This window comes from Sitophilus oryzae, unplaced genomic scaffold (genome assembly GCF_002938485.1).
Source record: "Sitophilus oryzae breed Bouriz unplaced genomic scaffold, Soryzae_2.0 scaffold_1974_pilon_pilon, whole genome shotgun sequence".
NCBI classification, from domain to species: domain Eukaryota; kingdom Metazoa; phylum Arthropoda; class Insecta; order Coleoptera; family Curculionidae; genus Sitophilus; species Sitophilus oryzae.
In genome coordinates this window covers 2,902,327-2,920,921 of record NW_022146695.1, presented here as the reverse complement: position 1 = coordinate 2,920,921, position 18,595 = coordinate 2,902,327, and the positions used below count along the sequence as shown (strand labels likewise).

Genomic DNA, 18,595 nt, shown 5'->3' with positions numbered 1-18,595 from the left:
TAGAGTGTGTAAAATTTTCATTTTTGTTTCGATTTTTTCCAAATAATTTCTGAAGTAACGTCAATATTTGGATGAAAATTGGTGTCCGAGAGTTTTTTAACATGAGAAATTTGTTTTTGATGTCAATATAACTCCTATTTGTAGGGGGCGCCACCTACATGTGTTTTGACTGTTTTGAAGAGTAATAACTTTTCGTCTGTTCCTGTATAAAACTGCTGAGTGAAAAAATACACATTTCCGTAGTTTTTTACGTAAAAAATGTCTCTTGGTAAAAATCGCTACGAGCAACCGTTCTTAAGATATGTAGAATGGAAATAGTCAATACATGTCATTATTGACAAAAAATAAACATGTCATGTTGAGTAGATAGTTATTTGACTGAAATGATAAATTTGTGAAATTTTAATTTTTTTAAATTAATCATAAATTTTTCTTCGACAAAATGATGATAAAACAGTTTCTGTTGAACCTTTGGCACAAAAATATTTCAAATTTATGATTTCACTCTAATATAGTAAACGCCACGAATGTTTGGGAGTGATTCATCGGTCGCTACCATGTGAACTAATCTGTTCAAGGTCACATAAAACTTAATTCCAGTGCCGTGGTCTTTCAAGTCATATAATAATCAATGTACAGGGTTGTTCACCATATACGACACGGAGTATTGTAGCTAAACGATGAGATTTTTACAAATTTTACGTTTTGAGTTCGTTGAAGGACTATTAGAGCTACAATTTAGAAATAATTTTACAAGATACAGAGTGTCCCAAATAAGTAAAAAATATCAAAGTTGTATTTTTTTAAATGGAACACCCTGTATATTATTAAATTTCTAGTTTCTACGATTAAAATAAAGGTAATATTGATTAAGGTTTATTATATTTAAACCTTACCGTTTTGTACCATGGTCCATGAAAATCAAATTTCTCATGTCAAAAAACTCCCAGACACCAATTTTCATCAAAATATTGACTTTACTTCAGAAGTTGTTTGGAAAAAATTGAAATAAAATTGAAAGTTCTACACCCTGTACCTCTGAAACTAAGCAAAATTTATACGAGCTTTTTTACTTATTTTTATTTGCAGAATATGCTGCCGAAGTTTCCGGAATACAGTTCGGACCACCCTGTATTTCGACCCCAGGAAAAAACGACTATGAGGTTTTTTTCGTTTGAAAATTTGGAATTTTTTGAAAAAAAATTTGGATTTTTTTTTAATTTTTAGTTAAAAAATATAATATCCTCATAATATGGCAACATAGATAGAACATTAAATTTACAATAAACAAAATCCAGTGGTTCTCAAAATTTAAGCAAAAATGGTGGCGTCGATTGGCGTCGAAATATACTACCCATAAAAATATTTGCACTTATTCAAAACTGACTTTGTATATAGAAGAGTAGAAGAGACAGCAGCCAATTCAGGTCATCTTTTTGAGTATCCATTTTTGAGTTCTTGAATTTTCATGTTGCCCTGAATTTTGTGCGTCGTTTGACTTTGAAGTTGGTTTTCAAGGTCCTTAGTGATAGATTTTCGCAAGTTATGTGTCTTTTTTTCAAATTTTTTGGACGTGTACACTAGTCTATTTAGTCTGCATCTGAGCTCTATAGATCTTTATACAGGGCGAGTCTTAAATAAGTGCAAATATTTTCAGGGTTGGTAGATCTCGATAAAAGAAACATATTTTCTCTTTACTATTTTTCAGATAAGTCCCAAATAACCCAGTTATTTAAGTTTAAAAATTAAAAAAAAAAATCTCAAAATTTTTTTTGAAAATTTTTTTTTTTAATTTTGAGAGCCACCGGATTTTTTCTGTATTTCCATCCCTTTTATTGCCGTAACGATACAGTAAAGCCGTAACTATGGTAATATCAGAGATTAAGAAATTATACCGTGGGAAAATTTGCGGTGAACAGGCTGTTCTAAAAAGTTTTCGAAAAATATACTGGGAAATTTAAAAGAAAATACACGATTATCATTTTTTAGCGAAAAAAAACCTCATAGACGTGTTCCTGGGGTCGAAATATACCACCCCTAATATTTGCACTTATTTAAGACTCACCCTGTATATAGAGCTCAGAATAAGTGACGACAGGCGGCTGGTTGTGAACAGGGTTGTTAAGTAGTTTATGAAGCAAAAAACTACGCCAAAAACTACGCGTAGTTTTTTGTATTAACTACGTTTTAAAATTTTAAAAACTACCTTCAAAAACTACATAAAAACTACATTAAAAACTAGCTACAAAAATATAGTAAAACATAAACAATTTAGATTTTAAACAAAAATTAAGCCAAATTCTTATCATGGAAGTATGAAGTTATACCGTATGATCGAATAAAAACGGCGTCAACGATGGCTATGAAATGAAGATCGCTGTCATTTTATATGTAAAATTATATGGGAAATGTCATCGATCGTCATTTCCAAGCCAACTGGACGCCGTTTTTTTTTCGATCATACGGTATTATATTTGTATAAGTTAAACAACATCAGAAAAAAAATACAATATTTTTTTCAATAAAAGTGTATTTTCTATAAAATACAAAGTAACATTAAACACAAAATAAACTATAAATTCTAATTTTTAACTACTAAGTATCAAAAATATCACATAATAAGGAACAAATTCACAAAATATAGATTTTTTATTTCTTAAATTGATCAACAAACATAGTTTTTAGGTTATCTTTTCACTGTTATTTTAAAAAACTACATTAGTTACATAAACTACACATTTACTACTCGACATTTAAAAACTATTTGTGGCATGTAGTAAATGTAGTTTATTAATTACTACGTGAAGTTTTTTTAACAACTCTGGTTGTGAATAAGCTGTGATTTATTATTAATTATAATAAAGTTTATATTGCTACATATTATGAAGGTGCATGAGATAATATTGTGTAAGATTCGCCCGGGCTATATGATTCGAAAATAAAATTGATTCAGCCGCCAAAAAATTAGCAGGCTGTATTAATTTCAGAGTTAATCAGTTACAAAGTATTTTAAAAAGTCGTAAAATGGAAGTTTTAATTCTAATATTAGAATATGTGCCTTAATATCATCTAAAGTTCGGCTTGTCTTTATAACAAAGAACAAGAATTTAAAAAAAATTGTTAGATTTTTATACTATTATTTAAATAAAATATATCATAATTAAAAATCAGATATACATTGCAGGTAACACTTGTATGATCTGGTCGAAAAATACGGTGTCAAGTTACCTTAGAACTGCCGATCGATGACATTACGGTATAATTTTACACACGAAGTCATTATCGATCGGCATTTCAAAGGTAATTTCACACCGTTTTTTTTTTCTCGATTATACGGTATTCTGTTCAGCAGGACCTACAATAATAGGGTCACAGCAGTATTCTTTTGCATCAATTATCAAAAAAAATAATAAATAATTATTTAATCATTTGTTATTACAAAATTGGTGGATGAAGCTCCAGTTGTTTTCTGTACAGGGTGGTACAATAAAAGATGACGTAGGTTGATACTCGAGAACCGTTTTTAGATCTTAAGAAAAAAATACGAAAAAAAAACTGCTAGTAGTTTTAGAAGAAGTTTTTTGTGAAAATTTTATGGTTAAAAATTATTAGTAGCAGATCTTGCAGTCGATCATTGTTCTTTTTAGAACCTCTTTTAGTGCGAAGTGGTACAAAATAGCTTAATAGCTGTAAAAAACTCATCGCAACTATTAGAATATTTTGGATAGGAAAGCGGTAGTAATGGCCCTTTATGTTCTTTAAGTATTGTTAAGGAGGTGAGTTTTATTGATGTAAATACTAACTGTTTATATATTTACTAGCGTGTACCAGCGACTTCCTTCGCGTCGAATTAATCATTTGTAATGGTGATGATAAAGCAAAGCAAGAATTTCCATTAACATATAAACTGGATAAAATTTTCTCACATTTGTCAGCATGAGAAAAAACAATATGGCGATATTATTATATAACTTGGTAATATTTGAAGGGTAGTTTGGATAATGTTAAACGAAAAGGAACCAAGCGCCAAATTACGAAAACTGAGTAAAAGGCATTATCCGACAGAGCCAGTGTTCAATGTATATGTCGTGGGAAAAGATCCACGCTACAATTAGGTGTTTCAGTGACATCTATTGAACAGAGTCCTAATAAGCACCACCACTGTGTAGGAATCTTATGAATTTGTCTAAAAGGATCCAAGCGACAATTCCTTTTATATGTCCGTTTTCTGTTGATTCTCTAAATGTTTGCTTAGCCGCTTGCTTTTCATATTAAAACTACAAATCTATTATAAAAAAGGTATTAGCCTAAAACAAGGGTATAAACATAGGAATTAGTGAAAAATCTAAAAATTTTGTGTTGGCTGCTTGGGAAAATATAATTTTCGAAAAAATGGATAAAGGAGACTTCTATTCTACAGAACAAACAGAGAAACAAATCTGCAATAGAAAACACCGTAAACCATGTTGTAGATTTTCTATTTGGTTACAAGTAACCAAGAACTTGGTTCTTTTTAAAAATTAATAACAGTACTCCGGTATTTCTTAAAAAAGAATTATGGCCAAATGTTTATTAAAATGTGTAAAGTTTGAAGCTATATATTGTCAATTTGTTCTTGTACTCATCTTAAATCAATTTTGTCATAAACTGTGGATACATTTTTCTTGATAGCTCAACAAAGAGAGATAGAACTCGCTCATACGTTAGAAGGCAATATCTCAAAATCACAGTTTGGCGCTTGGGTCCTTTTCGATTAGCATTATCCGTTTCATCTCGTTGGAGTTTGACTTTCGAAAAATCCGTTTGCGAAAAATAAGCTTTTTACGTCAAGCAGTTTAAGCAGAATCTTGGTTAAGAAATTACCCAACTTTTTGGAACACCCTGTATGATTTTTTAAAAAAATTCAAAATATGTAAAAAAACCAAATAAATTATGCTTGTCCAAGCGTTTTCCCGAAAGACTAACCGTTCTTTAAATAACAAATATTGTAATATTTGAGGGGCGTTTTCACCCTCTTGGAATTTGAGATTGGAGAAACCCCTCCTTATCGAACCTCTACACCCCACAGTCAATCCGTTTGCAAAAATCAACTTTAAACGTCAAGCAGTTTAAGCAGAATCGTGATTACTCAATGCTCATATTTTATGAAACACCCTGTAAAATTTATAAAAAATCTTAAAATATGTAAAACAACAAAATAAAATATACGTGTTTAAGAGTTTTTCCGAAAAACTCCCCGGTTTTTAAATAAAAAATATTTTAATATTTAAGGGATAGTTTCACCCACTTAGAATTCGAGTTTCGAAAAATCCCTTCTTATCGAACCTCTACACCCTAAAGCCAATCTGTTTTCCAAAAATCAGCTTTTTACGTCAAGCGCTTTAAGCAGGATCGTGATTAATCAATGACCAGATTTTTTGAAACACCCTGTATACATTTTTAAAAAATTTTAAAATATGTAAAAAAAACAAAATAAAATATACGTGTTTAAGCGTTTTTTCGGAAACTTGACCGTTTTTTAATTAAAAAATATTGTAATATTTGAGGGGTGGTTTCACCCTCTTGGAACTGGAATTTCGAAAAATCCCTTCTTATCGAACCTCTACACCCTAGAATTAACCTGTATGCCAAAATTGAGCTTCTTACGTTGAGTGGTTTGAGCAGGATCGTGATTAATCAGTATGCCAGTCACTTAAGGATTTTATATATTAGTATAGATAATTAATTTACTTTTGTTTCCTAAAACACTTTGATTAAAAGAAAATATATGAAAGTGGGCAACGCTGTGGTCAATCTTAATCACGTGATTAAAAGTTACCATCCGTATCATATGAACTATAAATCTGTGCACCTGACAGCTGACTAGGAGCGATTTCATATTTTACTTCTAACTGATTTTAGACATTCTGTTTTGCAGTGATACGATAATATGACAAATTCTAGAAGTTCGTATCTTAATTTTACTGTTGTCTGTTAAAATATCGTTTTTTCTTTCAAAGAAACTGATTCAAAAATTAATCATTCTTTGTCCGCCGCGATAAAATGTAGAAATATTTCTGGTATTATTAGACGCTTTGTAACAATGGCTCGTAAAAAATACTTTCAACGCGCTGATGTGATAAGCTATATGACGATGGTATCTATAAATGAGGGCATATTAGTTTTCTACTTTAATTATTGCAGTAATAAAATCAAAAGAAAAATATAAAAAAATACCTACTTAACAATCATAGACATGTATAAAACATAATATATTAAAGCCCCCATCTGCCTACTAGACGAGGGAAAACAAAATGTGGTTATTTTAGCAAAAGTTTGAAGGAATTTTTGGTTCTGAGTTTATGAATCATTGATGAGCCTTATTTGGGCATTTCATCTGCCTTTTCAATCAATGTATATTAGCTAATCTATAATCTATCCTTTATACAGATGTCTATTATAAACTTACGTGCATAGAAATCGGCCCACTGTGAACTTTTGGTTTTAACTGTGTCTTTTAGAATCTATTTATCATGGCAAGTAAAAAATATGAGCTGTTTCAAAGACAATTTAACATGCTTTAATATGAGCATAAATTTATTCAGGGTACTTATCGTTTATATGCGTACCAACGGGTAAATAAATAAAAGTATTTGTGGTGACAATAAGATAACAAACTTGTCAAATATTGTAATTACTACCTTTGTAATCGAAATTTTCACATTGTTCTTTTATTCTTTGATTAGTTGTGTTTCATTGTTTGATTAATGTTTCAATTTAATGCATACATCACCGGAAAAAGCCGCCCAAGTAATCGCTTTAATCGAAAATGGACTTAAACAGAGAGCTGTAGCTCGGCAACTACATATGACACGCGGAGCGGTTCGAAGAGTGTGTGAACGATATGAGGAGACTCGATCCTTTCGTAGTCGACCTGGAACTGATAGAAAGAGATATACAATGGGATGAGCTAAAACGAAGAAGTCGTACTAGACGAAGAGCCCCAACTTCTATCCCAGAGCTCATTGTTGCAGTAGAGGAAGAGTGGCGTAACATCCCGCAAGAAACAATATCAAATTTGACCGAATCTATGCCAAATCGTATGAGAGGTGTTGTTAGAGCAAGAGGGGGTCATACCCATTATTGAAAATTTAGTTTAGTTATTTGTCCATAAATACATAAATAAATAATAACATACCTCTTATAGTAATAAAAAACGATAATTTGTTTCATGCATTAATTTAATAATTTTTTTTTAAAAACTATATAACTTTAAAATTTTGCCTTGGGCCGATTTCTATGCACGCAAGTGTATATTCAAAGGCCACTATGACATCGTTTTTTTAGATTCTAGCGTACTTTTCTCACTGATAATTTTATATTCTAAAAACGACTCTTCAAAGTTCGTTTTACAAGAAGGCAGTGTCCATTACCAGCCGGCCTCTCTGTTCAAACTATGATGCACTTTAGTGCTTTCCTAGAATTTCTCCTTGCAGCAGCCCATTTCAGGCATTATTTCCATTGAAAAATTAGACGCCTCGGTGTAGAGTAACGTCCTTGTTGTCTCCATGCTTAATTACCGTTAAAAACATTTTGTAAACTGACGCTTGATAAAGGATAAAGAGGTAACGTCGTTCTGTCTCTTGGTTAAAGCCTCAGAGTGTTAATTTACAGAGACATTGTTGGAAGGAAACGATACAAGTACAACATCATCATCATCATCTGCAAACATTTCCAATTATGGTGTAGCCTCTCTCACAAATTTAGATAATCTCTTGTAATCTCCATTTATCCCTGCTAATTTCCTAATATCATGGTCTCATCTCAGGTTTGGTCTTATTCTAGGTCTCTTAATTCCTCGTGCCCATGTTGTAATTTTTGTAGTTCATCTGTTGTACGTCGTTTTTGCCAGGTGTTCTGCCCATTGCCATTTCAGGGATTTGATTCTGTGGAAGACATCTATTATCTGGGTCTTTTGTCTTATCCACTTTAATTTTTACTTTCTTCTTGGATATTCCTAGCATTTTTGGACTTCGGCTGTATTTAGTTCGCTAATTTATGCTTGTAGTTCTTCAGGACTATTGGCAATTGAATTCCAGCGAATCTTAGAAGGTTAGGATATTCTCCATTTATTTCCAATCCTTTGTTGGTCCAGTCTAGTTGACGGAAGATTTCTTCTAGTATTGCTGTAAAGAGCCTTGGGGTCATCGCGTTTCCCTGTTGTACTCCTTTGCCAGTTGAGAATACTTATGAGTACTTGTTTATACTATGAGTACTTATGATACTAAGTTTATTTGCTATTAAAGCCACCTACTCGATTAGAAAGGTGTATGTAATTGTTTTTAGATTATAAAATTTAAAGTATCCAGAAACCTGCCATTATAAACGACAGTCTGATATACAGGGTGGTTCGAACTGTATTCCGGAAACTTCGGCAGCATATTCTGCAGATAAAAATAAGTAAACAATTTCGTATAAATATATGTCCTAAAATGCTTAGTGTCGGTGATACAGGGTGTGGAAGTTTCATTTTTATTTTGATTTTTTCTAAATAATTTCTGAAGTAGTGTTAATATTTGAATGAAAATTGGTATCTGGGAGTTTTGTGACATGAGAAATTTAATTTTGATATCAAAATGACTCATATTTCTAGGGGGCGCCACCTACATGCGTTTTTATTGTTTTGAAGAGTAATAACTTTTCGTCCGTCACTGTATAAAGCTACTGACTATAAAAATATACATTTCCATGATTTTTTACGTAAAAAATATTTCTTGGTAAAAATCACTAAGAGCAACCGTTCTCAAGATATTTAGAATCGAAACACTCAATATCAATATCTCAATATCATTATTGACAAAAACTAAGCACACGTTGAGTATAGTTATTTAACTGAAATAGTAAATTTTTATTTTTAAAATTAATCATAAATTTTTCTACGAAAAAAATGATGATGAAACAGTTTCTGTTGGACTTTTGGCACAAAAGATTTCAAATTTATGATTTTAGTCTAATAACCATTTAGTCAACATGTTGAATTCATGTAAATGATGACAGGTATTGATAATTTCAATTCCAAATATCTTGAGAACCATTACTCGTAGCGATTTTTACCAAGAGACCTTTTTTATGTAAAAAAGTTGTAAATGTATATTTTTTAACTCAGTAGTTTTTTACAGGTATGGACGAAAAGTTATTACTCTTCAAACCAGTTAAAACATATGTAGGTGGCGCCCTCTACAAGCAGGAGTCATATTGACATCAAAATCAAATTTCCCATGTCAAAAAACTCCCAGACACCAATTTTCATCCAAATATTGACGTTACTTTAGAAATTATTTGGAAAAAATCGAAAATAAAAATGAAACTTCTACACCCTGTATTTCCGAAACTAAGCATTTTAGGACATACATATACGAACTTTTTACTTATTTTTAACTGCAAAATATGCTGCCGAAGTTTCCGGAATACAATTCGGACCACCCTGTATAAACGTTAAACGTTGTGTTTCAGGCATATGTGAATTTTTCAGTCATAAGCCGCCATTGATGAGGCTAGTATTAATAAATAAGCTATATCTAAATGGTGGGCATATTTTAAAGAAAAAGCCTGGATATTTCGCCACTGAAACAGAAGGCTAAATAATAAGAAAGATCTTTTTATAACATTTACGTAAGTTGGTTCTTATAGATTTTTATTCATTTGCAGGAATTTGCCGAAACAGCAATGAACGAATTGTTAGGATGGTACGGTTATGACACGACAAAGAAAGAAGTTAAAGACAATTGCAGGTCGTACTCAGGCAGCAACGATTCGGAAGGAGAATCATCAGTGAGATTTACAGGTATGCTATATTGATTTTTGGTTTAATTTTTTTGACTGGGATTTGGAGACACATAGATAATAGGGTCAATGCATTGGTTCTCGGCCTTTTAACGGAAACTTTGACTTTGAAAGCAAATTAGATATGGAAGGAGGTTTTAAATCATAATTTGCCCAATACAAAAAATGTTCGGTAGAGTGTTTTAATAATTATGGATTTTTTTTTAAATTTTTATTTTCAAAACTTTAGTAAAAAATCAATAATAACCGAAAAAAGTGCTATTTTACTGGTTCTTGGCCACCACTCACAGTTCTCGGCCAATTTTGTATTGGTTCTCGGCCATGTAGGTATACCTAGAATATAGGTAGGATACCTTACTATGATTCTGCGTACCTAATTAAGAATCAATTAATTTATGAAGGTATCAATAAAAAAACTTTAATTAAAAAACTTATATGTATGTATGGCAGGAATATTAGTAATACAATAATAGCAATAGGCTCCTTAAAACCTAAATAAACTATAACAAATAGGTAACTATAAACATTAGGTACCGGTTAAATACCTATAACCATAGATATCTGATTTTCTGAAGCTATTCTTTACAGAATTCTTAAATCTGTCAGATTTTGATAAAATTTCGTCAAACACGCTACAAAAATTAATTTTTGTCACCGAGCAATTTAGATTTTCGGGTTTGTTCTGCCACTTACAAACTGTTTTTTCCATTCCGATTTCACCGGTTTGAAGACGCTAACGTCAGCAGGCTGGAGCATGTGGGTGATGTTAGGTGGAAGAGCATATAAAATTATTTCATTATTGTGGCACCACTCACTAATTGTCATAGTGAGATGGGATTTATGCCCATCCACAAACAGGCCTCGGAATATTTTCTGTAATCGACCATTTTAATATCATTATTGATAAACTCAAAAAATACGTCAGATGTCCATCCATCCTCTTTCTGACTTTCCTAACACCCAACCGCTCGGCATATCGACAATATCGACAATAACAGCCCTGGGAAGTCGCACATAAGGGAATAACAAAAGTGGAGGAGCAAATTTTCCTTCGGCGTTGAACATAATTCGGGCTTCCTCAGAAGATCGGGTACTCTTCCTTTGATTCTATCCTGGATCGTCGTCCTTGGTACATTAAATCTTTGACTGTCTTCCCTTATTTTTATTTTATTTTCCCGGATCTCACGCAGAGCATTCTTGAGATCTTCCTTTGTGTATTGGTACATCCTTGGTACTTTAGGTCGTACCAAGACAGTTTTATTACCCTGGGTTTTATTTCTCCTAGTTTCCCTAGCCACTGAAAAAAATCAAAAGGATTAGAGTTGGTTAGCGGCCGAGAACCGAAATCTACAGTGATCTTGGTTCTCGGCCATACTATTTTTCATGGTGGCCGAGAAACGCTATTTCTCGGTCACTATTTTTAAACATAATTTTTGATTAAATTGGGTTTTATTAGTTTTAGTTAAAAATCATATTTTTTATATATTATGGGAACATAGGTAGTAAATTAAATGCACAAGAAAGGGGGAAAATTCAGAAGAGATCCAGTGGGTTCCCAAAATTTTAGCAAAATATTTTTTTCACAAGCGTCACGAAAGTGTTAGTTTTTGCGACATGATTGACATTATAAAAGAGTCATTTTATCATTTTAACGCCTTGTGACGTTTGAAAAAGAAATAACATGTTCTATTCTGAGTAAAAATGACTTTTTGTGGCTTGATTTTCCTTATTCAATATTAATTAGCGCTGATAAATATTTTTGCGATGAATATAATCAGATTAAATTATTTAAAAAACCAGAGTCGGACTTGAAATTATTTTAAATAATAATTAAATAGTTTTGTTGTTGTTAAGGTACCTAAAACAAAAAAAAGTATAAAGTGTGGCATATCATTGTACTCAGGAGATCGAGTTCTTTCAAAACCTGAAAATAAAAATGCAGGTAAGTTGGCCTCTGTATCTCACAAATTATCAGGTAATTTAAAAATCTAAAAATATTATTAGGTAGCCTTCATACAGTGGCTCAAAAATAAAATTGATTTTCAAAAAATCCGATTTAAAAAAAAACTCAGCAATCCTTGAAAAAATCCAATAAAAATTTTAAAACTTTTTTGATGGCGTCTTGGTGAACATCCCAAAGCGCAACTTTGCTCCAATTTAACCATGTTCGTATCTATTAGGGTTACCGAGATACCAATGCTCGTACCTCGAATTTGTAGTACCCTGTATAGTCATCATTTCTACAGAATATTGTTAAACGGAATGCTACTTGGGGCACAAAAATACAGACCAATGTAATTAAATTAATAGGCATCAGTCGATATCGAATTAAAATAATGAAAAGTCCGAAAATGCGAAAAATAATACTCACTGCTGTTCGGGCGCGGAATCGGCATCGCGTCGGCCATTGCCGAATCCTATTTATTTGAAAAACGTTAATCAATATTAAGTTACTCATTAAAATAAACAAAAACCGATCGCGTTTCGTTACTTTTCAATTAAACAGCCTTTTTTTAGATTCGTATTGTGCAGTATCCGGTATTAATAAGGTACGGTACAGTGGTGTGCCCACGGGGAGAGTTTTTCAGAGTTAAAACTAAAGATGCACGATTAATTTAAGTATTATTATCATCATCATCATTCTCAGCTTATTCAACCATTTCCATTTCCGATTATGGTGTAGCCTCCCTCACATATTTAGATACTCTCTTTGTAGTTGGGCCCATTGTTGTCTGTTGTTAGCTATGCGGGCCCAAGTAATTCCTGCAAATTTTTTTGACCATGATTTTAGATGGTCCCATCTCAGGTTCGGTCTTCATTTAGGTCTCTCAATTCCTCGTGGCTACCATGCTGTAATTTTTGTGGTCCAGCTGTTGTCTGTCCTTCTTGCCGGGTGTCGTGCCCATAGCCACTTGAGGGATTTGACTCTATGGATAACATTTATTACCTGGATCTTTTGTCCTATCCACTGTATTCCTTTACCGTCTCTCTTGGTTATTTCCAGCATATTTCGTTCCATTGAGCGTTATGCGACCTGCAGTTTCCTTATAATGTCCGTTTTAAGTGTCCAGGTTTCGCATGCATATGTCATGACTGGTGACATTGGTATTTCTGGTAGTAGAGATTCCGAGCTGTATATTAGTTGTCCCAAATATATACATATTCTTCTACTATTTCAAGTGTTGTGTGTTTCTACAAGCTCTTTAATAGAAAAAGAGCATTAAAGTTCACCCTTAGATGATGCCAACATGAGTTAATGATGAAGATGAATCATGAGTGCATGTGGATATAAAAATTGTCTCTTTTTGGACAATTGTCAATTTAAACTGCACATTCTTAGGATCTTATTTTATTAAAAAAATAAAAACCCTCTAACTTTTTAAATTTATAGTCTTTAAATACTGTACAGGGTGGGTCAAATTCGACGCTTTTAAATGGAAACACCCTTTTCTATAGGAGATAGACGAAAACTAATATCGGTGTCTGGAGCTCAATTTTCATCAAAAACATGAAGGTGAAGACCGTACATCAATGTCTGTTACCGTTTCGGAGTTACGGGGTGTTTTTCAAAAATGTGCATTTTTAACAAATCGCTGTAACTTTTTTGCTATGGAAAATTTTGTCTTTCTATGAAAACATTTCCAAGGCACCTTTTTACGTAGAATTGAATGGTTTAAGTATAATTTTTTTAAAATTAATAATTTAAGAGTTATCAACAGAAAAATTGATTTTTTATTTGGGACACCCTCTATATTTTTAATTAACTGAAAATAATTTAAAATTACCTTTTCAAAAATATAGCACACTTGATATTTTGTTATAATTCCCTTCGAAATACAGAATTTTTAAAAGTTCGCCACTTTTAACTAGTAGGCTTTGGACCCCTTATTGATGATATGCCCTTAATGGAACTCGAAAACAAATTTTTCCAGCAAGACGACGCACCGCCTCTGAGCGCTGAAGTTATCAGCAAATTTTTGCATCCAATTTCAACAATAATTGAATAGCCAACCAAGATTCCAGCCGTTGGCCGTCGAGGCTGCCTGACTTAGTGCCCATGGATCTAATCCTATGGATATATTTGCGGAAAAATAAATGTTCCTTATTCTTCCTCATAATCTAGACAAGAATTAGAAATACTTAGCAGCTATGAGAGGGTATCTTTCACCCCCACTGAGTTAATGAATTCCGCGAGAAATGTTCAAAAACTGCCCCGTCTGTCCATAACAGAAGACGGTCGATATGTCGAACACCTGTAGCAAAATCTCATGTCTTGGTTTGCTATTTAGTTTTATTGTTATTAGATTAGATATAGTTTAAATGTGTTGATGTTGGTTAAATATATATTAAATAGTTATAAAATTCTGAATCTCTCATAGCAAATATTATTTTCGTTTTAATTGATGCTCAAAGCTAGATTTTTTTGCATTACAGCCGGTGCCGTTCAAAGCCTACTACTATTTAAAGCGGGCGAATTTTTATATACTCTATATCTCGAAGAGAGGAATCGAGCAAAATATCAACTGTGTTATATTTTGGAAAGGTAATTTTAAATTCTTTTCAATATATTAAAAATATACAGGGCGTCCCATATAAAAATCAAATTTTCTGTTGATAACTCTTAAATTATTAATTTTAATGGTATTTCTGGTAGTAGAGATTCCGAGCTGTATATTAGTTGTCCCAAATATATACTTAAACCATTAAATTCTAGTAAAAAGGTGCTTTGGAAATGTTTTCATAAAAATACAAAAAGTTCATAGCAAAAAAGTTACAACGATTTGTTAAAAGTGCATGAGTTAATGAAAAACATGAATAACTCCAGAAACATAACAGATATCGATATGCGGTTTTCACCATCATGTTTTTGATAAAAATTGAGCTCCAGACACCGATATTAGTTTTCGTCTATTTCTTATAGAAAAGGGTGTTTCCATTTAAAAGCGTCAAATTTGACCCACCCTGTACAGAGCGAGTTTTAAATAAGTGCAAATATTTTCAGGGCTGGTCTTACTATTACTATATATAATTAATTACAGATATAGTGTATAAAATGAATAACTTTGAATTTTGACCGTAATTTTTTACCAACATGGCAAATATAAAATCCTTCTGTCAAAAAAGTTACTGATATTCTTTAAATTGAGTGCCTGAACGAATCAGGTAGGTAACTCCTTTTACTTTCGTGAAATAGAAAAGGAAAAGAATAAAACAAGTGACAGTTCTTCCTCTTCTTGCAAAAATCAACACGAAATGTCACAATTGTCAAAAGTAAAATGTTATCAGCTTTTGACATTTATAAACATCAGACCAATGCCGTCTCTAATAGAACAGCCTCGGACCGAGATATATGACGTCACGCTACTTAGATACTACGTATTAATAAATATGTTGTAGAATACATGGAAAACATAATTATTCCTCGTATTTTTGGTTTGTATTTTAAAAATGATATAGTTTACATGAAATATACATAATATAGAGTTAATAAATACAATATATACCTATTTATAGTAATAAATACTTTGGCAAATAAACTATGAACCATACAAATGTAGCAAATGTTTTACAATATACAAATAAGGCTGTACTTAAACTGCCGTTAAACGGTAGCTTACTAAAATGCCGTTAATAGGTATGACGTCGTTGATGTGACGCACTTGACGGCTTTATGAAATATAGGAATTTTATAAGGACTAACCAATGCTATCCACCCCTCCAAATAACCAACTTAACCATCGCAACTAGCCTCGACACTGATAAAAAATATAAAAAACAAATATAAATTAGTAAAAATCGACCAACTCCACCAAATAACCAACTAACCAATGAATTAACACCCTCCAAATAACCACGCTAACCAACCCGCCAAATAACTAAACCAATCCAACCAAAAAGAGTGAAACCAATGCAATAAGATCACGCTATAAGCAAAAAAAATATAAAAAAGTTTTGGTCGGCGTGAGATTTGAACCACGGATCATTCGCTTACGAAGCGATAGCCTCAGCCACTGACCCACAGGTGCTCTTGCAAAATGCTTAAGGTTAGGCATTACTTTCCGTCGACATGAACGACGTCACAATATCTATTAACGGCATTTTAGTAGGCTACCGTTTAACGGCTGTTTAAGTACATCGTACAAATAATGAATAGGTATATAAGATAATGGGTAAAATGTAAAATATATTTTAAATTTTGGGGTTGTCGATCTAATCTAACAAAAAACATTCAATATCTACTAATAGTGATGTATTATTTTTGCATTCACAAAATTTATATGTATATTTTGCAAGTATCAATGTTCGAAAAATTATATTTGCAAATAATACAATATCATAGAAAAAAAGGCGTCAGCGATGGCTATGAAATAAAGATCGCTGTCATAAAATGTGATAAAATGATGTAAAATTATTCTAAAATTTTTGATTTTCTTGGGTTAAATTTTGTGAATGTAAATAATAATACATCACTATTAGTAGATATTGAATGTTTTTTGTTAAATTAGATCGATTTTCAAACCCCAAAATTTAAAATATATTTTACATTTTACCCATTATCTTATGTACCTATTCATTATTTGTATATTGTAAAACATTTGCTGCATTTGTATGGTTCATAGTTTATTTGCCACAGTATTTATTACTATAAATAGGTATATATATATATATATATATATATATATATATATATATATATATATATATATATATATATATATATATATATATATTGTATTTATTAACTGTATATTATGTATATTTCATGTAAACTATATCATTTTTAAAATACAAACCAAAAATACGAGGAATAATTATGTTTTTCATGTATTCTACAACATATTTATTAATCCGTTGTATCTAACTAGCGTGATGTCATAAATCTCGCTCCCAGGCTGCTCTATTAGAGACGGCATTACGTCAGCATGGCCGCAAGTTGCTAACCTAATAAAATTAACACTAGAAAAGGCCGCTGGAACTGTCAAATTCAAAGTTATTCGTTTTACAGACTATATACATTAATATACAATATAATATAGAAGTTCTGATTTAAGAAATGGTGCTAGTCTATAAATAATTGTTTTAAACTCTAGGAAATAAACAAGATACTTATTACTTGAAAGTTCAAAATTAAGACAATTTTTTGATGATATTTATTAGGTATTTGCATAAAAAACAATTTTTTTCTTTTTCTTCAACGTCTCACAACAAAATTTCTAGGTGCGCTACTGAGAGTGCGCTACTGAGAGTCCAAAATGTGCATGTTTGTATTCGATATTTTCACTAAATTATTTTGATGCAAAAATGTTTTTTTGGTAACGCGATACGTGAATTTTTGTTGCAAATTATTCGCATGACATTGATACCTACGTTGAAAATTTAAAGGTATATTTAGGATTTTTAACAATGTAATATTTTATTCGGCATGATTAATAACAATACTCATGTTACCTACTATACAAGTTATATTACCGGCATAAACGAATGTACAGGATAGATTACATTAATATAAACAGGGTGATCCACTGTTCCAAAAAACTCCTCTGATTTTTCTTGTTTGGGATTTGAAATCATTTTTTCCAATATCATTTGAACATTCTATATACAGATATTTTTTTCATATACAGAGCGTTTCAAACTTCAGATGTTTTTTTTTCGCGATACCTTATTTATTATTATTTAACTTTATTTTTGAATAGGATTAAATTTATTTTTAGTCGACCATACCAATGGGTATGGTAGGCTATTAAGATCGGCAAAAAAAGTTTTTTTAATTTAACTCAAAATGAGTTATTTGGAATTATTCATAAATGACCTAAATACAAAATATTTTCATGGTGTCTGTCTGTCTGTCCGTCTGTAACACGATAACTCAAAAACCGCTAAACCGATTTTAACCAAATTTGGCACAAAAATACTGTGGCACCCGAGAATCTGGCCATTAGTTTTTGGTAGGGTTGGGGGGTTGGTAAGGGGGTATAGGAGGGGGTTAAAATCTACAAAAATCGTAACTCCAAAATTACAGTAGCTAGCGAAACGCGGTTTTCAATTTAAGATTAGGAATAATATTTGCATCAAAATTTGTAATAACATCAAAATCAGTCAAAGTCGCAGTTTTTGCGATAAAAAAAATGAAAAAATTCCTTTACTTTGAAACTAAAAGAACTGCCTACCAACTTTTTATTAACATATTTTAGTATACGCGGCTAGACGTGCCTCCCGGCGCCAATTTTTTTAAATATGAAGGTAGATTTTTTTATTTTATTTTTACAAGCTTTTGGCCTCTCAAAATAAGTTGAAATAGCACAATTAATTGTCTAAAAATACAATACGATCCAAAAAAAAAACGGCGTCAGAGATGGCTTTGAAACTGGACGCCGTTTTTTTCGATTGTACGGTATACATAAATTTGAAAATTTTGAAGTGCGTGTTATACGAATCATTGATTATGTGTGTGGAAAAAAAGCAACACAATAATTTGAAGAAAAATCGCTAGGTAAACGTTTCAATTCAATTTACAGTGTTTATTAGGAGAAATACTTTGTATCATAGATAAAGGAGTCTTCGTATATCGATATACTAACATTGGAGGTGTTCTGTTAAGTTTTTTACGGGTAATTTTCCCCCTAATTGCCGACATACACGTGCGCCATGCTCTTCTTAGAAGCGGTAAGCGATACCGAAAGGGGTGTTGAATTTACCGTGAAATTGATAGGGCGATACTCGATAATGTTTCTTTTACTAACGAGTGCGCTCAAATTTCCAGTAAAATACA

At 31.8% G+C, this 18,595-nt stretch overlaps 1 protein-coding gene across 2 annotated transcripts in view; it reads left to right on the top strand.

Moving 5' to 3' along the window:
- LOC115883627 (sine oculis-binding protein homolog B) overlaps positions 1–18,595 on the top strand; it is a 54,410-nt gene that overhangs the window by 24,823 nt on the left and 10,992 nt on the right. For both annotated transcript variants that reach the window (XM_030901988.1, XM_030901987.1), the window contains exon 2: positions 9,688–9,823. In XM_030901988.1, the coding sequence (XP_030757848.1) occupies positions 9,688–9,823 (136 nt within the window). The remainder of the gene's footprint in view (positions 1–9,687; positions 9,824–18,595) is intronic.